Source organism: Schistocerca nitens, chromosome 1, assembly GCF_023898315.1.
Source record: "Schistocerca nitens isolate TAMUIC-IGC-003100 chromosome 1, iqSchNite1.1, whole genome shotgun sequence".
In the NCBI taxonomy this organism is placed as follows: Eukaryota; Metazoa; Arthropoda; class Insecta; order Orthoptera; family Acrididae; genus Schistocerca; species Schistocerca nitens.
Window position 1 is genome coordinate 672,396,089 of NC_064614.1, and position 23,488 is coordinate 672,419,576.

The window sequence follows — 23,488 nt, forward strand, 5'->3', positions numbered from 1 at the left end:
GGCACAGCTCAGCATTGGTTCAAAAACAATGAAGAGAAGCTTAATAGTTGGGACAAATTCGAGGTCGAACTGAAGAAACACATTCAGTGACAGCCAGCAGCAAATCTGCTTAGAGGCAGAACAATTGAAAGATAAGACCCAATGTCATGAGGAAATGACACTGTCATACATACAGAATGTTTTGGCCCTATGCCGCAGTATAAATCTGAATATGATAGAAGCCAACAAAATTTCACACTTCATGAAAAGAGTTGCAGAAGACAAATACCAAGCTCTTCTCATAAAAGGATGTCACAGTTACAGAGGAATTCATCAAGTGATGTCAGTGAAATGAGAAAGAGTGGGATGAAAGACTGCCAAATGTGCTCCCTGTGGCAGTTGTGGAAGACCACTATGAGCTTGTCTCTCTCATATACTAAATAGTTTAGTAATGTTGAACTGATTATACAGGAGATTAGCAGCCATGAGACAACAGAGAGTGTTGAAAAGGTGTGTATCAATCTTTGGCACCATTCTCCATCACTAGTCGAGCACACCATGAAGAATGGACTTGACCAACTCAAACTTATGCTGCAACTGACAAACAACCACCCAGCATTGAACCAACACAGGTGCAACTGACAGGTAAGCCAAGTACAGTGCACCACAGGAAAACAGGCATTTGGAGGCCTGGGAACAACACCCAGATATGTTTTCACCTGCGGGATCCCTGGATATGTTGTACACTGCAGCAAAGGAGGGAAGGCAGTTTTCAATTACTGATATGGCATCAGATGTGAACTATCGCAACAATTTTATTCACACCACTCAGCTGCAAACAATATACAATCAACATGTGTGATGAAGCCCATCACTGTACACTGGACAAGGTTACTTCTCAGCGTGTTGCCATATGGAAGTACGTGTCATTCACCTATCACCCAGCTTCAGTAAAACTTAAGTGAGGTGACATGGAGGTGAAGCTGACACAGATGAAAATCATCCATGAATGACAGTCCCTAATATCTCAGGAAATCTCATTGAGGTTGTCTTTGACAGCTGACCTGCCCAGGCACTAGTTGATTCATGGGTTTCTTTGTGTGTAATGTCAAATGGTTATCATTGTCATCTAAAAAAGACTATGTTCTGTGATACAAAAGCAGTTGTGCGGAGGGTTGCAAATGGGAAATACATCCAGCTGACAGGAATGTTTATTGCAAGAATAGCTATCAGTGTCAGAATGCAGCCTTTCAGTTTTGTTGTGTTAGCAGAACATAGACAAGATGCTATTATCGGATGGGACTTCTTGCATAAATCGCAAGCAGTCATAGACTGTGAAAGATCAGAGCTCCTTATTGACAGAGCTATTCCAACAAACACACATAACAAAGATTAGGCTAGGGGATGTTCCCATTGCAGATGCTATCTGGCCATCATCAACGAGATGAGTTCTTGTCATCAGTTGAGGTGCTTGGTGCAACTATGGAGTTTTTTTGATTGCAAAAGCTACTCAGGCTCACCAAAGAAATCTACATGCCTGCGATAATCGTAGGTATTGTAGATTGTCAAGGAGGACTTTGGATCACTAATTGTCATGAACAGCCACAACTCATCCCTAAAGGTATGTGCTTAGGGATAGCCAAACAAGTCTAGGGGGGCAGCGTAGTATTATCGACAAGGAACTACTCTTTGCTACGACGAGACATTGCAGTGAAGGAAACTGCTATCGATCCGCCAATAGTATGTGGCCTGACTGAGGAGCAACGTCGACGTGTGATAGCTGTTCTGTGTCAATTTTCAGGTGCTTACAAATCAGGAGTGATACCTGTGAACATTCAGAGAGTCCTTAATCCTCTCCTGTGGTCCTTGTGAAGGAGGAGGAGAGCACATAGCACTCCTGCGTTGACTATCGATGACTGAACAAATTCATGTAGAGAGATGTCTATCTGTTGCCACAAGTTGATGACACATTAGAGTCCTTGAAAGGAACAAAGTATTTCTCAGCTATGGGCATACAGAGAGACTACTGGCAAATGGGATTGTTAGGGCTGTTTGGGAAATGACTGCCTTCACTACTCCTGATGGCCTGTCAGTTTAAAGTTATTCTATTTGCACCATGTAATCCTTCAACCATCGTCGAACGTACGATGGATAACATGCTACAACACTTTAAATGGGAAACATCTTTGCTATCTGAATGACAATGTTGTTTTTTAGAAGACGTTTGAAGGACATCTAAGCTACCTAAACCGTGTTGAAGTGTGTTTAGAACGCAGGTCTCTGAAAAAGTCTCTCTTCATCGCTTTTGATAGAGGTCATCTTTACAAAGATACATTCCCCCTTGCTAGAACAACTGCTGGGAGGCGCCATATTTTCCAGGAATGAGATGCAGGAAAGATCTTTCCTTATCCTTACGGAGGCACTATCTCCTCCAGTTCTGGCAGTGTGTAAGTAGCAAGCAGAGACAGGACTTCACTCATGCTTGTGGTTTTTGGATCTGCACAGTTCAAGTACAAATTCAGTAAGGTGGTGAAAAGATGACAGCTTATGCTTCCAGAGTACTCTCCAAGGCTGAGATAAAATACTCTACAACTTAGAAAGAGTCTGGACGATCAGTAAGTCCTAGTCATATTTATTTAGCAAACCATTCACTGTCTTAACAGACCGCCATTCTCTCAGCTGTCTGACTAGCCTGAAGGATCCAACAAGTTGACTATTGAGATGGGCACTGAGGTTTCAGGACTACAACATTACAATGGTATGCAAAAATTGATGCAAACACATGGAGGCCAACTGTGTTTCAAGAAATTCTTTGGCGAATCACAGCAGCATGGATGAAATCCCAGTCATCGCTATGTTAAATGACGTGCTGCCAAGCAGAGGGAAGATCCAGCACTGCTGAAAACCATAAAAACAGGAAGGAGGAGGCACCAACCATAGGAGAATTTCAGTTCATTAGTTAATGGAGCATCGTATAAGAGGGACAGTAGTCCAATGGGGTGGTTATGGTTGTTCGCCATCTGACCTGACATAAAGACAACTATCCTGAAAATTTTCCACAACATTCCCAACATCTGGTCACCTGGGATTTGTGAAAACTCTAGATGAAATCAGACTCAGATATCATTGGTCAGGTCTTTACTGATCCATTAGACAGCATGCCAGTGATGGAAACACGTGCTGCAGTTACCTCCGAGGCACTTGGATTTATTCCTCTAGCTGTTATCACTTTGTGATCTCTGTTGAAAGCATCTTCAGACTTTGATTTTGAATACTTGGAGGCCTTTTTTTGTTGCTTGTGTACCGGTACACTGTGGGTTTGGGTTTTGTTTCAAAAGACTTAGAGTACTCTTTTAGTCACCACATTCACTTCCATTCATTTGAGGCAACCACAAAATCATGCATATTTTTTAAAAAATGTTTGTGATTCTTTTCTAATTTACACTAAATTTATTTGTTGAATTGTTTAATGAAAGCTGCTCTCGTAAGTGGTTCTCAGTATTATCTGACACTCTTTTTGCCCAAAATCTCTCTGAGAAGTTGCCACTTGTGTTTCTGCTGCATACAAAACCGCTGCGTTCAACATCATCATAGAACAATGTTTCCTTTTGTTCTGTGAAAGGCATTTTTGTTGTTGCTTGCTGAAATTTGCATATTCTTTTCTGAAGTGCAACTGTTCTTTCATTGGTGTTCCGTTTTTGGTCTGGTATGGTTCCAGGTGTTCCCTCTGTGGTCCACTTCTGCTAGAAAAGTTCTTAGACATTCCCTCTACAGTCCAGTGCACCAGGCCAGGTGCAGGTGCAACAGACTGAAGACAGAACACCAGCACTTGACTTGGTGCACCGGATCAAAGAGGGAATAACTGAGAACACTGCTTGTGGGAGCAGACTGCAGACAGAACGCCTGGAACTGACCATGGGAGGGGTAGGCCATTGATGTAATTACTGGACCCATTACACTTGATGAGAAGTCTCTGGTGGCACCTAATGAAGATAATGACTCACATTGTCCAAATGGCATGCATGAACAATGCTGGTGCGTGGCAGAATACAAGACATCTAAAGATGTCAAAGCTAGTCAGTTAACTGTGGTACCTTTAAATTTGTTTCCCATTCTTATTGGGCTAAACAGTTTTTGTTTTTCTGTCTGATTTGGACAGTATTTTCAAGAATGCAACTGTAAGGCAGTTGGGGGGAGATCACTACCTTGTCAAACACCTTTTTTATGTTCTTCTTTTCTGTAAATTGTGGAATTTTGCGGCAGAGATACATATTCAATTGAATGAAATTAAGTAAACAAATAAAAAAGTAATAAAAATCTTTTACAATTGTAAGGGTGCTACTCTTTAAAATTATGTCTTTGTGGTAGTTTGCCTTATTTGCAATATGCATAGAAGCCTGCTCCAGCAGAAATAGCATATTAATCATAACATCTGAAATTGACACTAAGAAGGAAATGTGGGTTTTTGAAGTATTACCCGAGACTATAGAAAATTTACTTGGTATTCTTCTACCAATTAATTGTGTGACTTTATAAGGATTCACAGGACTCGACCTTCAAAAATAAATAAATCTATCATTTTTCGTTTTTACAGAATAGTATCTTCCATTCTTTTAGAACCAGGTATAGTTTCAGAATACTTTATGTACAGTAAGGTTTGTCTTTATACCCAATAGCATTTCATCCCTTATATCAAAATCTTTATAAATGGTTTGGTGTCAATGTGTATTTTAATGGAGAATGTATTTTTTAATCTACCTAACTAACGAAAAATGATCAAACTTCAGTTAAGAATTTTTATTTGAATTAATACTATATTGTTCACAGAGGGGTGGTGCAGTTGTTTAATGCAGTGCGACAACATCAGAAAAAGCTGGATGAGCAGTTTAGAGAAGTCAAGCATTCTGAAGTTAAAAAAGATAAAATTATGAAGTCTGTTGATAAAAAGGCCTTCTTAGATGTGCTAATGGGGAAAGGCAGTTCAGCCAAATTTGAAGCTGATATGAAGGTAAGCATGTTTTGTATGTTCAAGTGTCACTGTAATACAGGGTGTCCCAAAATAATGTATACACTCTTTGAAACTGAACACCTCTTTAATGAAAGGGATTAGAAATACAATATGAGTTGTGTTAGGCTCCTCATGGTCTGACTTAAGGTGGTAAATGTTCAAACTGGTGTCCGTCCATCGCAATACACCATCGACAACGACTCACGATTGAGCGAAATGCCAACTTTATTGTTTCCAACAGAATAGCATCACAGGCTTTTCTGTGCGAGTACACCACAGAAAGAAGTCTAGAGGAGTTAATCTGGAGATCGAGTGGGATACTCTACATTCTCTCTTTGTCCTATCCATCTGACAGGGAATGTATGATTGAGAAATGCACTCACATCCAAGTGAAAGTGAGGTGGCACCCCATCCTGTTGATAGTAATAATCTTCATTTCCAAAGACAACGCTAAGACCAGGAGTTACCATTTCCGAGTACGAGTCACCCGTGGCAGTGTTGTCAAAGAAGTGCGGCCCGATTAACTCTAGAAGACAGACCACACCAGACTGTTACTCATGGTAGATTGTCATGCCTTTGCTCAGTTACATATGGATTCTCCGTGGCCCAGTACACACAATTTGGCAGTTAATTGTTCCATCAGATTTAAATGTCGCTTTATCTGAGCAAAGAATTCGATCTTGGAAATGTTGCTCTTCTTCACATCTGTTAATGAACCACTCACAAAATTTGCTTCACCTCTCAGGATCATCGTCGTTAAGAGGATAGAGATGTCTTGGAATGTAAGGCTTAAAGTTTTTGAGACCACAAAATTCTATGAACACTGCTTCTGCAGTTCCCAGTCTCATGATAACATTGCCTCACAGACTTCTTCGGGGATCGTGTGTATGCCTGGATTACTGCATCAACACTCTCATTGTCTGTTGACCTTCCCTTTCATCTGCTATGTCCCTTCTTCATATTGTGCACGATTCCTTCGACTTCAAACTTATCTCTGATTCTTGTAATTGTTACTCGTCAGTGATGGTGTCCCAAATTCAACTCTCCAATGACGGCGTACCGCATGTACATTCTCTGTTTTCCAGTAAGACTTTAGCACACATTTCTGTTGTTCAAACGATAACTCCATGTTTGCTAACAACCCTGAAACAAAAGAAAGCATTGTTATGTTTTTCACCGCCTTCTAGATTATTACCCATAAAAATTGTATTTCTGTCTCCTTCAATTAAAGAGATATTCTGTTTCAAAGAGGGTGTACATTATTTTGGGACACTCTTTATATCTGTATGTAAGGGAAACCTCAGAAACACCACCACCTTGAAGAATTATCTGAATGGGATGAGGGGGATGGGGGAGCCATGAAGGAATTATCCAAATGAGATGGAAATCAGTAGATGTTATGTACACTTACAGACAAACAAGGTCTTCAGATCTCTCCCCCAACTGAGAACATTTGGAGCATTATGGGCAAGGGCCTCCAACCAGCTTGGATTTTGACGATCTAACATGCCAATTGAACAGTATTTGGCGTGATATCCCTCAGTAGGCTATCCAACAATGCTGTCATCAATGCCAAGCTGAATAAGTGTTTGCATAAGTGCCAGAGATGGAGCAACATGTTATTGACTTGCTCAATTTGTGAAGTCCTTTGTCTTGAATAAATCATCCAGTTTTTCTGAAATTATTATCATTTGCTTGTCTGCATGTGTACCTTACGTCTACCAAATTCCTTCCTATTCGGATAATTCCTTCATGGTGTGTTGTAGGTGCCAGACTAATGTTTCAGCCACTACTCGTATACCTTGTTGATCTGAAACTATAAAAATTAAGCTGCAATTGCTCTGAAGTGAGGAGAAACTATGGCTAAGAACACTTTTGTAGTGTCTTACTCGTTGAATTATCGATAATCACTAAAATATTTTGGTTCTACATAGAATCTACTACTAGTTGATGAAAATTGTCTAGACAGTTGTGTGTTTATCATGATGGCAGTGAAATGGAAGATGATAAGGAGGATAAAATACTAACTTTTCTCTTCCAAAATGATCTTACAAAGGAAAAGACAACAAAGTTCATATTTTCAACCATCACAAAGATGTGAAAAAGACAAAAATAGAAATAAGTGATTCTCAGAACTGAACAACAACTGAAAAATGTATGATAGAGAAACATCTGCTGCACTTGATGGTATACCAATTACAGTCAGTGTTGAACTTGCTCATTTCTATAAACAGACTTTTGTAGGTCAATGGAACATCCATTATGATTTTAAAAAGACTCAACTCCTTGAAGTCTTTAAGAAGTCTCGCATGGCAAGTGCACTGAACTACAGACCTACTTTGTTGATGTCAATTTGCATTAGAATAATGGAACATATTTAGTGCTTTGTGTCAATACATCCTTGGCAACTGAAAAATTTCTTTCTTCAAATCAATATAAGTTCTTCAGACACAGATTGTTTGAAAATGGCTTGCACTGTTTGCTCACAATATCCAGAAGTTTATAGAAACTAGAGCCCATGTTATGCTGTGTTTCTTGATTTGAGGACACTCTTCATCGCTCTTCTGTACTGATGCTATTCTCAAAATATGTCAGCTGTGTGTACTACCTGATAGTTAACATTAATCTGCTGTTCACAGTTGACACATGAGTGTATGGAGGTCACACTATAAATAAACTCCTACAAAATGCAGTTATGCTTGAAGCTTATCAGATTTTGGTACTAAGACTGGCAGCTGAATAATGCACTATAATGTGAGTAAATATACAAAAGGACCTGGTATTGGTCTATTTCACTGTTGTTGATGCCAGTGGAATCAGTCACAACTATTAAATCTCTATGGATGGATGTCTGTCTGGAGTGATTTAATCACATAAATCTAGATATGGTGAACTTAGATGTCAGACTCCAATTTATGGCAAGAATCCATAAGGATGTTGTGATGATTGCTGCACATTGAGTGTGGTAATGTGGATTTGGAAACAGGTGAGAGGACAGCTGCTTAAAAGAAATCATTCCTGTTTCTTTACAATTAACTTTTAAATTCTTTACAAACTTCACTATGTGCTATGCATGTTTTGGATGTTACAATAAGCACAGCCCAATGTGGTATAACAGTACAGTTGTTTACCAAAACAAAAATCGAACTTGAAAGTAAGTCTGAAGAGTAGTGAAATAATGATGTACATACATTGTTAAGCAATCAGTGTTACACGGTACAAGTAATAACTATTTTTAGTTTTTATTGTGATTCATTGTACTGCATCAGTTGCATTATCTTCATTGTAAACTATTACTATTTTCCCATGGCGTCTTGAAAGAAGTAAAGCACAGTTACTTCAACGTAAGTACTCATTGAGGATGGATTGGCTTCTTCTCAAATAGCTCTTGCTTCTTTGTACCAGAGCAGTTTAACTCGTGGATGAAATTGTTTAAAGGAACGTGAGTCTTCTTCTGTTGCTGAAACCATTGCTTGCTTTTTCCTCCTAAACTCTCCTAGTGACAAGTTCTTGAGGTTTTAAGTGTTCACTTCACTTGAACATGAGTCACTACCATCTCATGGGCATGCAGTTGCTGAATTTCTTTCAGAATTCACTGCATGTTGCCTCTCAGATGGTTCACTTCGTGTGACCATCAACAGACTGATTTCTCTGAGATCATGATCTGATGTTTTTCAAGATAACAGAGAATGTAGGGATGCATGGACAGTGCAGTGTTCTTAGTTGCATTTGTATTCTGAAGTTTCTGTATCAGTGTCATCACCATACTTATCACACCCTTAAATTTAACATTGTTTGCATAGATTTGTCATAAATTTTCAACATAAGAACAAGCAAGCTGTTACAAATTACAGTATCCTGTGACTAATAACCTCAAATGAAACAAATACAATCATACAAAATTCAGTGGGGGCAGAAATGACACACAGTTCAGAAGTTGCATATTTGTAACGTGCATTACACTAAGAATCCTCCTCGCTATATATTTCTTGCTGGTAATCTCTATTCCTTTTCTTTCTTTCTTAAAATATATGATAAAGTTTCATTGTCATATTCCTTGATTACAAAACATTTTTGTTGGAGTTTTCAGTGAGTGGTTTCATTCTTTTGCTGTAATAGTATTTTGCTATTTTTGCTGAAGAAAAGAAAGAAATATTAATTGGATGTTTTGATATATTATTATTGGTTAGTTAAAAATATTCTTCCTTTATTTATTATTATAAATAAATATTCTTTATGTGTGCTTTTTTTAGTTATTGGTTTAGCTTAGTTCCATATTTTCTTTTATCTTCATTCTCCTGAAAACCTGGAAAATATAAATAACTCATTTTAAATACCACACAAGAGCAAGAGGTGTATTTCGCAGTGGCAAGCTTGCGGAAATTCTTTGTCGTTATCTGCTCCCCCTGAAATCTCTAAAACCTTTACCTGCTATGCAGATCATTCGGCACAACTGTGCGCTATGTTGTTTGATGAGTCTGGATGAAAGGTCCAACAATTTAGCAAGTTAAAGTTTATTAATTTGGAGATAATCTCTCGACGAATTATGACCGTGGAAAATCCAGGTTCGCACTGTCGTTCGAAACTTCACCTCCGAGCGATCTACGTCTTGTAATATGTATACTGTGATAATTAACTAATTTTGGTATGGTGATATACACGCCTTGAATACTTGATGTTAGTTATTGGAGTTTATTTTGTGAAAAAACTATTTAAACATTTACTTTATACAGTAATGGCATCTCACAACAATACAATCTCTCTCCTCCTCTCACAAGTCTGATCTCTCCATTTCCTTCACAATGAGTCCATAAAACAAAATCTTTGGTCTGGCAAGACACAGAGATGCATTTGTAGCAAGCAATGTCCAATTCTTGCACTCGGTATATGCCGTTCACCACTCAGTATATGCCGTTCACCACAATCTAAGTTTGTCGCACCCAAATTAGAGTTTTGCATACATTGGTACACTATAATGCCCCTCTTGGGCATGAATTTTCTTTCCTTAGACAATTCAGGGTCAAAATTACAATAAAAATGACAACTATTTTACTACAATATTACTGAGTGGAATGTGCTTGCGGCAGTTGACAACTTTTGTGCTTATGTAATCTGAGTAGCTTTAATAATCACTCACTACTGATCATAAGGTTAAATAATTTGACATTAATTGTTTAAGTAACTCTGTAAATGGCTAATGTGGCCATGGACTTCTGATCAGAATAGCCTTCCCATTCAGGCGAGGGTTCCTAAGGGAAACCATGGGAAACCTGGAACAGGGCTAAGTTAACCGTATGTTCCATCCAGTAATTTACAAAAATTATTTAAAATTTCAACTGACAGATCTGAAAGTGTCTTTATATAATGTATTCTTGCATTGATGGAGTCAGGTATAAACAAAGGTGAAGATATCTTGGTAGCGGTGTCAGCACGATGTCTCATGGAAGTTGCAGGGCAGGTATGGGGAGACACGGAGGATGACCCTTTTGCTACTGTGTGTGGGATGGTAGGGATGGTCAGGAACAGGGTTGATCCTCAGGTAAAAGAAAGGCTGAATCAGACCCTCATATGGCCATTCACAGGGCGGTGATGTGTAAACGTGTAACATCTCCCTGTACAAGTATCAGTGCTAATCATTACTGATGGAAAAGTGCTGTGCGAGAACAGGTTAGTACCTATACTTCTCATTCTCACGCTACTGATCTGAATTCAGAGATTCGGAAGAAGTAGTACCCTATCTTATTACACAGAATTCGGGTAGTCTTTTGTCACATTTACCAATTTTCTCCTTTATATAGTCACTTATGAATATCAGAGTACCGTATCAACACACTCATGTTGTCCATGGTAAACTCTGCTGATAATTCCCTTTAGTGTCTTCAAATACTATTTTAATGAAGCACAATAATCGTTATCATATATACCGCACTTGAGTATACCTTTACTCTTTAGTACACAGATAATCGCCCTTGCATCTCTTCGCTAGTTCCTTTTTATGATGCTGCACCAGCAGTGTTCATAACTTATTTCGCACCTGGTCTTTTGTACATTAATTGCCATCTTTCCCAAATGCAAAAGATTTGTCTTCGTAATATCCTCTTCTTAAAATCTATCTTCCTTTTTCTTACCTTTTCAGTGAGATTTATTAATGCTCTTCAAATCTTATCTTCATTGAAAGTTCATTCTTGTTCACAGTATACATCACTAATCTGCATGTACATCAGTCTTCAAAACTGATTCTAACTTTAACAGAATTCAATTACAAATTTATTTACTACCGCTGAATCTATATAAATTCAACCCAGTCAGTTCTCTTAATCTGTTGTCATAATTCTTACTTTAAATAATGACAACTTAATTTCAAACATCCCACAACAATCACACATGTCTGTCTCAACCTGTTTCAGAATTGTCCATCCTCATATTCTCATTTGTAATCTATCTCACCCAAATTTTGTAAAAACTCCACCAAGTGAACTGACTTTTATCTTTAAAATATTTAATCATCTGTAGTCATATGCCATTGCCTTGAATATATGTAGCCATATGCTCTTGACGTGAATATTCTCATGTACCTAATATTAACATTTTCATAAAAAACTGAAATGGATATCCACTAATAATTATAGTCTTAACTGAAATTAAGAAACATCATAATTAACTTCTCCTTAATAAAACAAAAAGTTATGTTGCTGAAACAAAACATACATATTTACATAATCACTATGAATCATCTCATATGCATTTCTGTTGAGTCATCCTAAGCTTATCTGAAATTATATTAAAAAAAATTATTATGTTATTCTTAGTTAAAATTATTTTCTTTCTCTGCCATTCCTTCAGGAATGAAAGTTTTTTAAATCATGATGGGGATATAATCCCTTTATATTTCTTGTTTCAAGATGTCCTAATAGATATGCTCATGGATGTCAAGGAATGAAACTTTTTTAAATCATGATGGGGATATAATCCCTTTATATTTATTGTTTCAGGATGTCCTAATAGATATGCTGATGGATGTGGTATCCTAATTACCTCAAATGGTCTTTTGTACATTAATTGCCATCTTTCCCAAATGCAAAAGATTTGTCTTCGTAATATCCTCTTGTTAAAATCTATCTTCCTTTTTCTTGCCTTTTCAGTGAGATTTATTAATGCTCTTCAAATCTTATCTTGCCATTGGGTTTCTTGTTGTGGTATCTTCGGAATCTAATCCATGTATTCATTTCTTTCTATTCCCTCAAAGAAAAAGAAAAAGCAGTTTCCACTTGAAATTCAAAAGATTACCCAAGAAATGCAAACCATTAGATCGAAGCAGGAGGAAGCAGAATTTTCCATAGGAGAGTTAACAGAAACTACGACTAGCATAGTTTCTGGGTGTGATCAGTTGATACAAGCAAATTTCAATAAGCACCAACAATATTTCTCAGCTAAACTAGATCAATGGGCATCTGCTAAAGAACAGCAAGTGATGCAGTGTGGAGACGAAAGCATAAAAGAAGCAGTAAGCAAATGTCCTATTGACAGCTTAAGGAGGTACAAGAACAATTAGGAGTGAATTTCAAACAATGGAAGGATGAAATAGTCCATTCTGTCGAAAATATTTCGAAAGATGTGCAACAGGTTCGAGGGACAGTAAAAGATTGTAGAAATGAGCTGCATGAAACGGAGCGAATGCAGGTCTTGAGCCACAAATCATTTTGATAACGGACATGCTTCGTCTACGGGAAATGTAACTTACAACGGAATGCTTGCAGTGCCACAAGCTAATAATGTGTATGCTGCAATGCTATTGGAAGAAAAATTGTTGAAGCATCGGCAATTTCAGCCATTCCCACTTGACAAAAAATCAATAAACCCAGTTGTATTCATACGAGGATTTTGTGGAGTATTACCAAGGGCATGGACTGAAGCACAAAAGATTAGCTACGTTTCAGGTTATATCCAAGGTGATGGGCCATGGATATGATGGTTAAGTGCAAGGCTTATGAGGAGTTTGAGAAGGCGTTTCTTGCTAAATATTGGTCCCATGGCATGCAAGAACGAATAAGGAAAGAAGTATTTAACCTGGAACCTTTCTGTGCAAAATCTGTAAGTCTACGGTGATACTGTGAGAAGTTTTTAAACAAAGCAAGATACTGGGATGAGACTATAACACATAAGGATATTTTGTGGATTATGAAGGCAAAACTTCTGGCTGAGAAGCAAGAAAAATTAGTACATGCATCAGAGGGGGATTTAGAAGAATTTATGTCAGTCTTGGACTCCACTGACTTGATCCAAGAAGATATTAAGGCAAGAGCAGATAGAAACGGCTCGTACTCGAAGGCAAATAATGCCTACGGCAGCCGTGTGGGCAATCAGCTAATTCAAGAAACAAATGCGAGTCACGCCCCGCAGCATTTTAATAATTATGACCAACATCGTAACCAGCGTAGTGTCAATGCGAATAATGTCTGTTATGGCAAAAATAGACAGAATAGACATGATAGACAATACAATCCAGGATATAATGTAGATCCAAACACTACAAACTGGCAAAACAATAACAGACAGACGCAGTTTTCTGTGCAGTGAATAATGACTGGAGACAACAGACACCAATTATTAGAGAAGTGAGAGAGGGTGTGATTCATGCGAAGGAATCGCGCTCGGAAAACTAATTCTGACTGAATCGTGCCCCGGAGGAGCGGTCGAGGAAAGGCATAGGGGCTATGGGCAGAAAGTTCGTATGAGAGATATAATGAAGGAAAGTTAATAGAAGAGGAGCTTTGTGCTGAGACAACCACATCTACCGAAGAATACTTATCAGAACCCACATCTGCATTAAAGTTATAATAGAGAGTATTCCAGAAACAGTAGTTTTGGATACGGGTGCATCGTTAAATGCAGTATCTATGAATCTATTTAATAAATTAATGAAGAATACCCAGTTACTGCCTTTTCCTGCACAACACTGCGAGATACTAGGAGCATTTGGCATGCGATCCCAACCCGTGAGGTTGCAGATGGTGCTAAAACTGAATCTAGGAAATGCAGCGATAACATGCGTGTTCCTAGTAGTTGATGAATTAATAGTCAACTGTGTGATTGGATTAGAGACTATCTGGGAGAAGAACGCAAAATTAGACTTCTCTACCGGGAAGGTAAATTTTTGGATCGACGGAGCCCTAGCCCAGGTAGACTTTCTAAGGAAAGAGGGAAAACATGGAAGATATTACCGAGGGGCAAAGTTACAATTAATAATAAAAGAGCACTGCCAATTCAAGACAAGTCTGATTAGAGTAATGCATGTAGTAGAAGTGTCCGAGCAGATACAACAGAGCTCAAGTGAGCCAGAGCACCTTAAGAAAGAGCAAAGGACACAATTGTTTGCTCTATTATGCAAGTATACGAGAGTATTCGAAGAGCAACCAGGTATCGTCAAGGGTTTACACGTCATCTAAACATCAAGCCACACAGAACGTACTGCTATAGTTTCTATCCCGTTCCTTGGAAACAATGCAATGCAGTGGACCAAGAAATACAGAGGATATTAGACTGGAATATGTCTGAACCTTCAAACAGTCCCTACTGCACTCTGCTTCTCGTTGTGCCAAAACCAGGTGGAAAAGTACGTCTAGTGTTTGATGTACATGTAATTAACACAATTATTGTACCAGCATGTACTCACCCAGAAAATATAGATGAGCTGATTCAAAAGTTCAAAGGAGTGAAGTATTTTACAACAATTGATTTTCGTGCTTCATACTGGCAGTCACGTTAGATGAAGATTCAAGAAAGTATACTGCATTTGTATATGCTGGTAGGAGTTATCAATTCAAGGTTCTTCCATTTGGTTTGAATATCAATGCAGGCGTATTCATATCCACATTGGATGCAGCATTAGGACCTGAACTAAGGAGTCAGTTTACATTATTTGTTGATGACATCCTTATAGCTACAGATACCTGGGAAGAACATATGAATATACTGATATGAGTATGAGAGAGATTTTCTAGTGTGGGGTTAACAGTGAATCTACAAAAGTCACATTTCTGCCTGGAGAAAATAAAATTCTTAGGACATTCAATAAATTCAAGAGGTATTTTACCCGATGAAAAGAAGATCAGTGCATAAAAAATTTTCCTGTTCCTAGAACAAAAAGGCTGTTAAAAGGATTTCTAGGTTTTGCATCATTTTTTCATTGAAGATTAGTTGATGAATTCTGGGCCATTATTAAATATGTTAAGCAACAATGTGCATTGGCAGTGGACTGAAGAACGTCAACAAGCATTCAAAGCAATCAAGCAAGCTTTGTCCAATGCGAAGATTCTATATCATCGTGATATGTCAGTTGAATTTGGATTAATGACTGATGCTTCATCTGTTGGTTTGGGTGTAAGTTTGTTCCAGATTCAAATTATAAATGGCAAACCCACCTTTTGCCCAATAGCTTTGGCTAGTAGGACTACAACAGAACAAGAGGCTCTTGCAGTAGTGTGAGCATTCAAAAAGTTTCATTATTATTTATATGGAGCAAGAACCACAGTATATTATGACCATCAAGCTGTAGCATTTTACAAACCTGTAAGCTATTACATGTGAGATTAGCAAGGTGCACGGCTGCTCTTCAGGAATACCGATTTAGTATTGTGTATATATCCGAGAAAAGGAGACTATTATAGCAGATGCGTTATCCTGTCATCCAGAAAAATTAGAAGAAGGCATCATATTGGTTGAAAATGAAGACAAGTTTCCAGTATTACTGATGAGAGACCAGATAAACTGAAGATACTATTTAGAGTTACGTGGAGATATGACGAGACTCCAACAAAGTGATCCAAGGTGGATAAACATTAGACAGAAATTAGAAGATCCACAAGTAGATAAAATAAGCCAGTACTATAAGGTAGTGAATGATGTACTATTTCATCACCAGAGCAATATGAATCAGAACTGATGTGTGTGTATACCCAAAGAATATGAGGAAACATTATTAACGAATACTCACAACACTTGGGGACATTTTGGTGTCACGAAATATGCAAACAAAGTGCGAAGGTACTGTTACTTTGCAGATTTATGTAGGAAAGTATGGAGGGTACTGAGAAAATGTGTTGTGTGTCAGAAAACAAAACCGAACAACACAGGTAGTAAAGGCCTCTTACATTTGATCGTTCCTGAAAAACTGCTAGCTATTTCATCAGTCGATATCGGTGGACTGTTACCGAGGGCTAAAGGAGGCTATAAATATATTGTAGCTTTCTTGGATGTATTTAGCAAACGTGTAAAATTCTATTGAATGAAAACTGCTACAGCAGCACCAATTCTGAATCGTCGCGTTGGGAAGCCGAATGCAGTTTTATCTGACAATGCTACAAATTTTACCGGATATATGTGGAGGCACACATTAACCCTAGCAAATATAACACAAATCTTGATTTACAAATATAATCTGAGCACGAACCTGACTGAGAGGGTTTTTCGTGAATTGAACAGATTTATGCGAACTTATTGCCATGCAAAACAAACAAGATACCTTTGAGGAAATCATGAACAGTTTGCCTCATTTGACCACAAACTTTACACCAGCTGAACTAGTTCCAAAATTAAAGTTAAAGGATTTGTGAATTTCTGCAGTGGGGATTCGAACTGAGCAGCTCACACGACCAGACTCCACCAATATTAATTATTGTACATGAAACACACACACAATATAAGGATTAGTAATGCATATAATAGTGAAATACAATATATACAACAACTGCTAATTGTTGGACATCCTGTACTCAGATGCCAAAGTAATGTATTATTATTTTTTAATTAAAATATTCTTTATTTATTTATTATTATTAGTAAATATTCTTTATGTGTGCTTTTATTTTAATTATTGATTTTAGTTGGTTTAGCTTAGTTCCTTATTTCCTTTTATCTTTATTCTGCTGAAAACCTGGAAAATATAAATAACTCATTTTAAATACCACACGAGAGCAAGAGGTGTATTCCACAGTGGCAATCTTGCGGAAATTCCTTGTCGTTATCTGCTCCACCTGAAATCTCTAAAACCTTTACTCACTACGCAGATTGTTCGGCACAACTGTGTGCTATGTTGTTCAGTGAGTCTGGATGATAGGTCCAACAATATAGCAAGTTAAAGTTTAGTAATTTGGAGATAAGCTCTCAATGAATTATGATCATGGAAAATCCAGGTTTGCACTATCATTCCAAACATCACCTCTGAGTGATCTGCATCTCGTAATACCTGTACCATAATAATTAACTAATTTTTTTATGGAGATATACACACCTTGAATACTGGATGTTAGTTATTGGATTTTTTTTTGTGCAAAAAACTATTTGAACATTTACTATATTCGGTAATGTGAACATTTACTATATTCAGTAATGGCATCTCACAACAATACAATCTCTCTCCTTCTCTCACATGTCTGATCTCTCCATTTCCTTCACAAAGAGTCCATAAAACAAAATCTATGGCTTGGTAAGACACAGAGATGCGTTGGCAGCACGGAACGTCTGACTCTCGCAGTCAGTATCTGCTGTTCACCACAATATCAATTTGTCCCACCCAAGTTAGAGTTTTGCACACATTGGTACACCATAATGTGTTTCTTCTCTATATAATTATTATCCAATAAGTTATCTTATTGTGACAACTGAAAATATTTGCCATTGACTCGGGATTCAAACCTGAATGTCCTACTAATTGCAAGGATTTGCAAGTACCAATTAGACAACCCTTGTAAGCCGCAAGACTGAACTGCACTTCCAAAGTTATTGATATTTAAACTGCAGTTACAGGTTCTCTCTTTGCTTGTGTGAGAATGACACCACTGGGAGAATGCATGGGGTGGGAGAGGGTGGGCTGCACCACAGACTGAAGGATGTAAATATCCACAGAATTACTGACACCCCAAGGTTTGTGGCACTGTCTTGCCGCTCCATCCATTCACCCAGCCTCGTGTTATTCGAGCTGATAGGAACAAAACATTGTGAAAACTGCCCTTGAGAAAATAAACTTTGTTGTTTTATTATATTTCTTTCTCTTTTCCCTGTTCTGAGAGGGAAAATTCCTGTGTTGAAGTTTGAATCCTTTGATCTTTATTAACGTGCCCTTATTCCTCTTCTTTGTTCTTTTCTCCAACTGGAATAATTATTATACACTATGTGATCTAAAGTATCCGGACACCCCCAAAAATATATGTTTTCATGTTAGGTGCATTGTGCTGCCACCTACTGCCAAGTACTCCATATCAGTGATCTCAGTAGTCATTAGACATCGTGAGAGAGCAGAATGGGATGCTCTGCGGAACTCATGGACTTCAAACGTGGTCAGCTGATTGGGTGTCATTTGTGTCGTACGTCTGTACGCGAGATTTCCACACTCCTAAGCATCCTTAAGACCACTGTTTCTGATGTGATAGTGAAGTGGAAACTTGAAGGGACATGTACAGCACAAAAGCATACAGGTCAACCTTGTCTGTTGACTGACCGAAACCGGTGACAGCTGAAGAGGGTCATAATGTGTAATAGGCAGACATCTATCCAGACCATCACACAGGAATTCCAAACTGCATCAGGATCTACTGCAAGTACTATGACAGTTAGGTGGGAGGTGAGAAAACATGGATTTCATTGTCGAGCGGCTGCTCATAAGCCACACATCACGCCAGAAAATGCCAACTGATGCCTCGCTTGGTGTAAGGAGCATAAACATTGGATGATTGAACAGTGGAAAAATGTTATGTGGAGTGACAAATCACGGTACACAATGAGGCGATCCGATTGCAGGGTGTGGGTATGACAAATGTCCGGTGAACGTCATCTGCCAGCATGTGTAGTGCCAACAGTAAACTTCCGAGGTGGTGGTGTTATGGTGTAGAGATGAGTCGTTCACGAACTAACGGGTCCAAAGGAATGGTTCACGAAAATAAACGGAATGAGCGAGGAACGAATTCTAAGGAACGGCTTTTCATAGTTCAATTTGGTCGCGGCTTTGGGTTTCTACTTACAGTTCCCAGGAACGGGAAACGGTCAGTCTTGTTCCTGCAATTGCATGTTGACTGGTCTCATTCCAGCCACAGTCCCGTTCCCGTCTGTCTCGGTCTCGGCTCTCCTTATAGTAGAATGGGAAATGGTCGGTATCGTTCCTGAATGGCACGTCGACTGGTCTCGTTCCAGCCTCGGTCCCGTTCCCATCTGTCTCGGTCTCGCTCGGCCAGACTTGTCCATCTTTGCATGGCCACTAGTCGCAGTTCCACTGCAGAATGCTCATAGTTTGTTCAGTGTTGAGTTGTTGTTGTTTGTTTCATTAGCTTTGCACACCCATTCTAGATCTGTTTCAAATCTTTTCTGAACTCTGAACTTCTGGTTCTTTTCGTATTCTATTCAGCGTCCATGACTGGTAATTAAAATGTATTTTATGATTATGTAAATTACATAAAAATTACATAGTATGTAATACATAAATCTTTTCAGGTAACAAAGCAGCATATCAGCTTACTTCACTATTTCGATAAAGAGCAGAAGAAATGCTTATAAAAAGGCAAGATTTTTTGTGATTACACATGCAAAGGACGTCGGCACGGCACACACGAGTGGCCATTTTTTTGATCCAAGGTACAAGAGTGTGTTCATTGTTATGAAAGGCAGACTGACTCACAACCGAATGAAGCCCGCGTTCGTAATTGAGTGTATGGTGTCACTTTTTGTAAAGAGAATATGGTAACTCCTACAATATTATTTCAGTGGTACACGGTGGCACACGAAAAATTGATCCCGAGTACTAGACTGCTCATTGTCGTTTACCAGTCGTCATCTATTGTTTGGAAGCAGTTGTTTGCATTAGCTTATTTGTTATTTCTTCACTGCCTAATTATTACATGTTTATCTATTCTGCTCATAGTCGTCAACAAATAGTGCATAATTGGCAAGCAGTCAGTACTCAGGACCGGGTTTTTATGCGCCTCCTTATATTATTTCACTGCGATCAGCCGTATAATGCTACAGTTGGCTAAACGAGATGTTTTGCAGAATCACTAAAATTACATGTGTGTGAGAATTCTGTTATGAATAAAAACTCTGTACTCCAGGGGGTAGGCAAGTGCCCCCTCTTGGCACCTTCCATCTTCAGCCACCTATGCTACTAATTTTCAATTTTTCATAAGAACCATATACCAAGCACAATGCATGGTGAATGATTAAAAATGAATGATTCCCAAAAAAGAGCGATCACCAGTGAAATAGTTCCCAAGGATGAACGACTTTGCCCATCTCTATTATGGTGAGGTCATGTTTTTCGTGGACGGGGTTTGCACCCCTTGTTGTTTTGCATGGCACTATCACAGCACAGGCTTACATTGATGTTTTAAGCACCTTATTGCTCCCACTGTTGAAGAGCAATTCGGGGATGGCGATTGCATCTTTCAACACATTTGAGCACCTGTACATAATGCATGACTTGTGGCAGAGTGGTTACACAACAACAACATACCTGTAATGGACTGGCCTGCAGAGTCCTGACCTAAATCCTATAGAACACCTTTGGGATGTTTCGGAACTCCGACATTGTGCCAGGCCTCACCGACCGACATCGATACCTCTCCTCAGTGCAGCACTCCGTGAAGAATGGGCTGCCATTCCCCAAGAAACCTTCCAACACCTGACTGAACATATGCCAGCAAGAGTGGAAGCTGTCATCAAGGCTAAGGGTGGGCCAACACCATATTGAATTCTAGCATTACCAATGGAGTGTGCCATGAACTTCTAAGTCACTTTCAGCCAGGTTTCCAGATACTTTTGCTCACATAGTGTACCTGATTCATAACTCACATCCCACAAGAAGATTTATTATGACTGAGTTAAACTTGAACAGTGTCCTATGTGAATATTAACAACTTTAATGATTCCATGATCAATAAACATTAATTTATAAGTCAATTTTTGTTACAATATTGACCTTTCACATTGGGTGTAGTGATGGGTCATTACGAATGCAGGTGCATGATGTATTCTGCACTTTCTCTCTCTCTCTCTCTCTCTCTCTCACACACACACACACACACACACACACACACACACAGAGGGAGAGAGAGAGAATACTTTGTGGTTGCACCAGTGAGCGCTCTTTCTTTTTCCCCCAGTGCACACTTGAGCTGTCACCTACTTTGGCAATTGGCCACACTATGATGATGTGGCATTGGGCCACTGTTTCCGCTTCTGAGTCTCCCTAGAATAATTTATATGCTCGGAAGATTATCGCTGTCACTGGGTAACATATTATTTGATGTGTATGCCGTATGCCACCAATAACAAACACAATACCTAAGTATCTTCACCATACCAAAACTAACATGAAAATCAGTGCTAAATCTTTTCTGCATACACCTAAGTGCGCTCTGCAGACAAAGGCTGCGCAACGACTGTCGTACACCACCCCTTGCTACTGTGCTTCACCCCGCCAATGACCTTTCTATATGAGCACCAATCTACTTAGTGGGCAACAGATTATTCTCTGCCAATTATATTTAGTAATTCTGAGACAATGGACATAGAGCAAAACATCTAGAGGGAATTCTACGGCATTTATCAGTGAGTCCTCAATATGGTTGAGCGGAATACTAACTAAAGTGTTGCCCAGCAACCTCTATGAGGGCAGCCTTCTAAGTTTTTACAAAAACAATGAAAATAAGATATTTTAGTGGTAAGAAAGTTTGCCTTCAAAATTTATACACTTTAGTATGTGTATGAATCAAGTTTGGAATCATTTTGATGTTGGTACGTAAAAGACAACATGATTTTGCAAGGATTTACCAATTTCCTGAGGCAATGAAAATTGCCGACCACACAATTTTTGTTTGACATAAGGAAACAAAAAAAGTTTTAAGTGATAATTTGAGCATTGACAGATTAATTTGATGTTTTTGAATGATCAAATAACTAATTGTTTGTTGGGCTGTATGACAAATGGCACTGTCAAGATAAAAATGATTTCTTTTTTAAAAAAATTTATTTCGTGAGTGACTTGAGACATCGAAATTGTTGTGTATACAACTCAGCATTAACTGTTCTTCGATCTTCTAAAGCAGTGGTCACAGTGTCCTGTTTAAAAAAAGAAAAAAGTGAGGATTTTCCTGGAACTGCTTTTGCTAGTTTCGATTCACACTCAAACAGTTTTTGGCTCCTAGGAATATAACTGAGATTTGTCTGCTGTTATGATGCTGCATATAAGGTGTTTGCATTTCCTCAGTCGAATTTTTCAGCATTTCCTTCCACCAATTGACATGAGCCAGCTTTTGAGCTTTTTTACAGGTAAATGATCAGGTAAAATTTGAATGTTGTGCAGTCAGTGATATGCCTAAGAATGACTCTGTCTTTATTTTAAAGCTTGCCATAAACAAAGTACTTGGCCAGTTTCTGAGGTACCATTGTTTTAACAATGGCAAATAACAAATTTAAAATAGTAGCAATATCACACCTGCTGATTATATTATAGCACTAACCTGGTGCATTTATGTTACTGCGACTTACCTTACAGTAATACATAGTTGCCACAGTTACTGAGATCCTAGTAATGTTACCCTTTTACAGGGCTTTTTTTGTTGACTGTGAACATGCATGTAATGGGTTGAGCAATCAGACTATGAAGTTTTTTCCTAACATAGCCTCAAATTAAAAAGAATTATCTGAAGCAATAATAGGATTCAAACCAATCTTCCTCAGCTATAGTAATTGTATGTGGCAATATAAACACAAACAGTCTCCAACTCGTATTGAGCAGATGATTTCTTAACGAGTCTTAATAATTTTAGCACTGAACTTTAAATTACCTCAATTTTCAAAATGCAAAACTAAAGTAAATTCAGATGAGGATGCACTTGCAGGCTCAGTCATTTATCTTCAATTTGCATTGGTCTATTGATATGCGTGTATAAAGCAGTAAATTTTGTCACACTAACTTGTACTAGCAGATGAACTGCATAACCCCTATATTCTGTAGTGAGCTTCAATTGGCTAATGACCAGTACAGTATTAACGAATGGGGATCCAGAATCTCTTATGGTGTATCACTGAACTTTTATTGTACACAGACACATAGATTTTATCAATATATTACACAATGTAACAGTGAAAGAACTTTTTTAGGAAACGTAGATTTTCTTTATGTCTTTCTGCCTCTTGAACTCAAAAATGATGCTCAAAGTATCATATTCCACAGTTTTGGCACCAATTGTATACTTTGCCAATATTGATCTCACATATTGAAGTAGTACAAATATATGGCCCATGAATGATGCTAAAGTAGGATAAAAATTTAAAACAACAACATATTGAAATATGCACACAGTGGACAGATGAATACAGAGAATGTGGTACAAAACATGCACTAACCTCATTCATTCCATACTTTCTTAGTTGTCATGGTGTTGCGTTTCCTCGTATGGGGCATTTCCATGTGCTCATGGTGAAGCATCCAGCAGTACTCACCCATCATCTGAA

At 38.4% G+C, this 23,488-nt stretch overlaps 1 protein-coding gene across 1 annotated transcript in view; it reads left to right on the forward strand.

Annotated features, from left to right (window-relative positions):
* Nucleotides 1-23,488, forward strand: part of LOC126236760 (RRP15-like protein) — a 52,202-nt gene that overhangs the window by 21,807 nt on the left and 6,907 nt on the right. Inside the window, exon 4 of the mRNA XM_049946314.1 lies at nucleotides 4,807-4,987. Coding sequence (XP_049802271.1) covers nucleotides 4,807-4,987 — 181 coding nt within the window. The remainder of the gene's footprint in view (nucleotides 1-4,806; nucleotides 4,988-23,488) is intronic.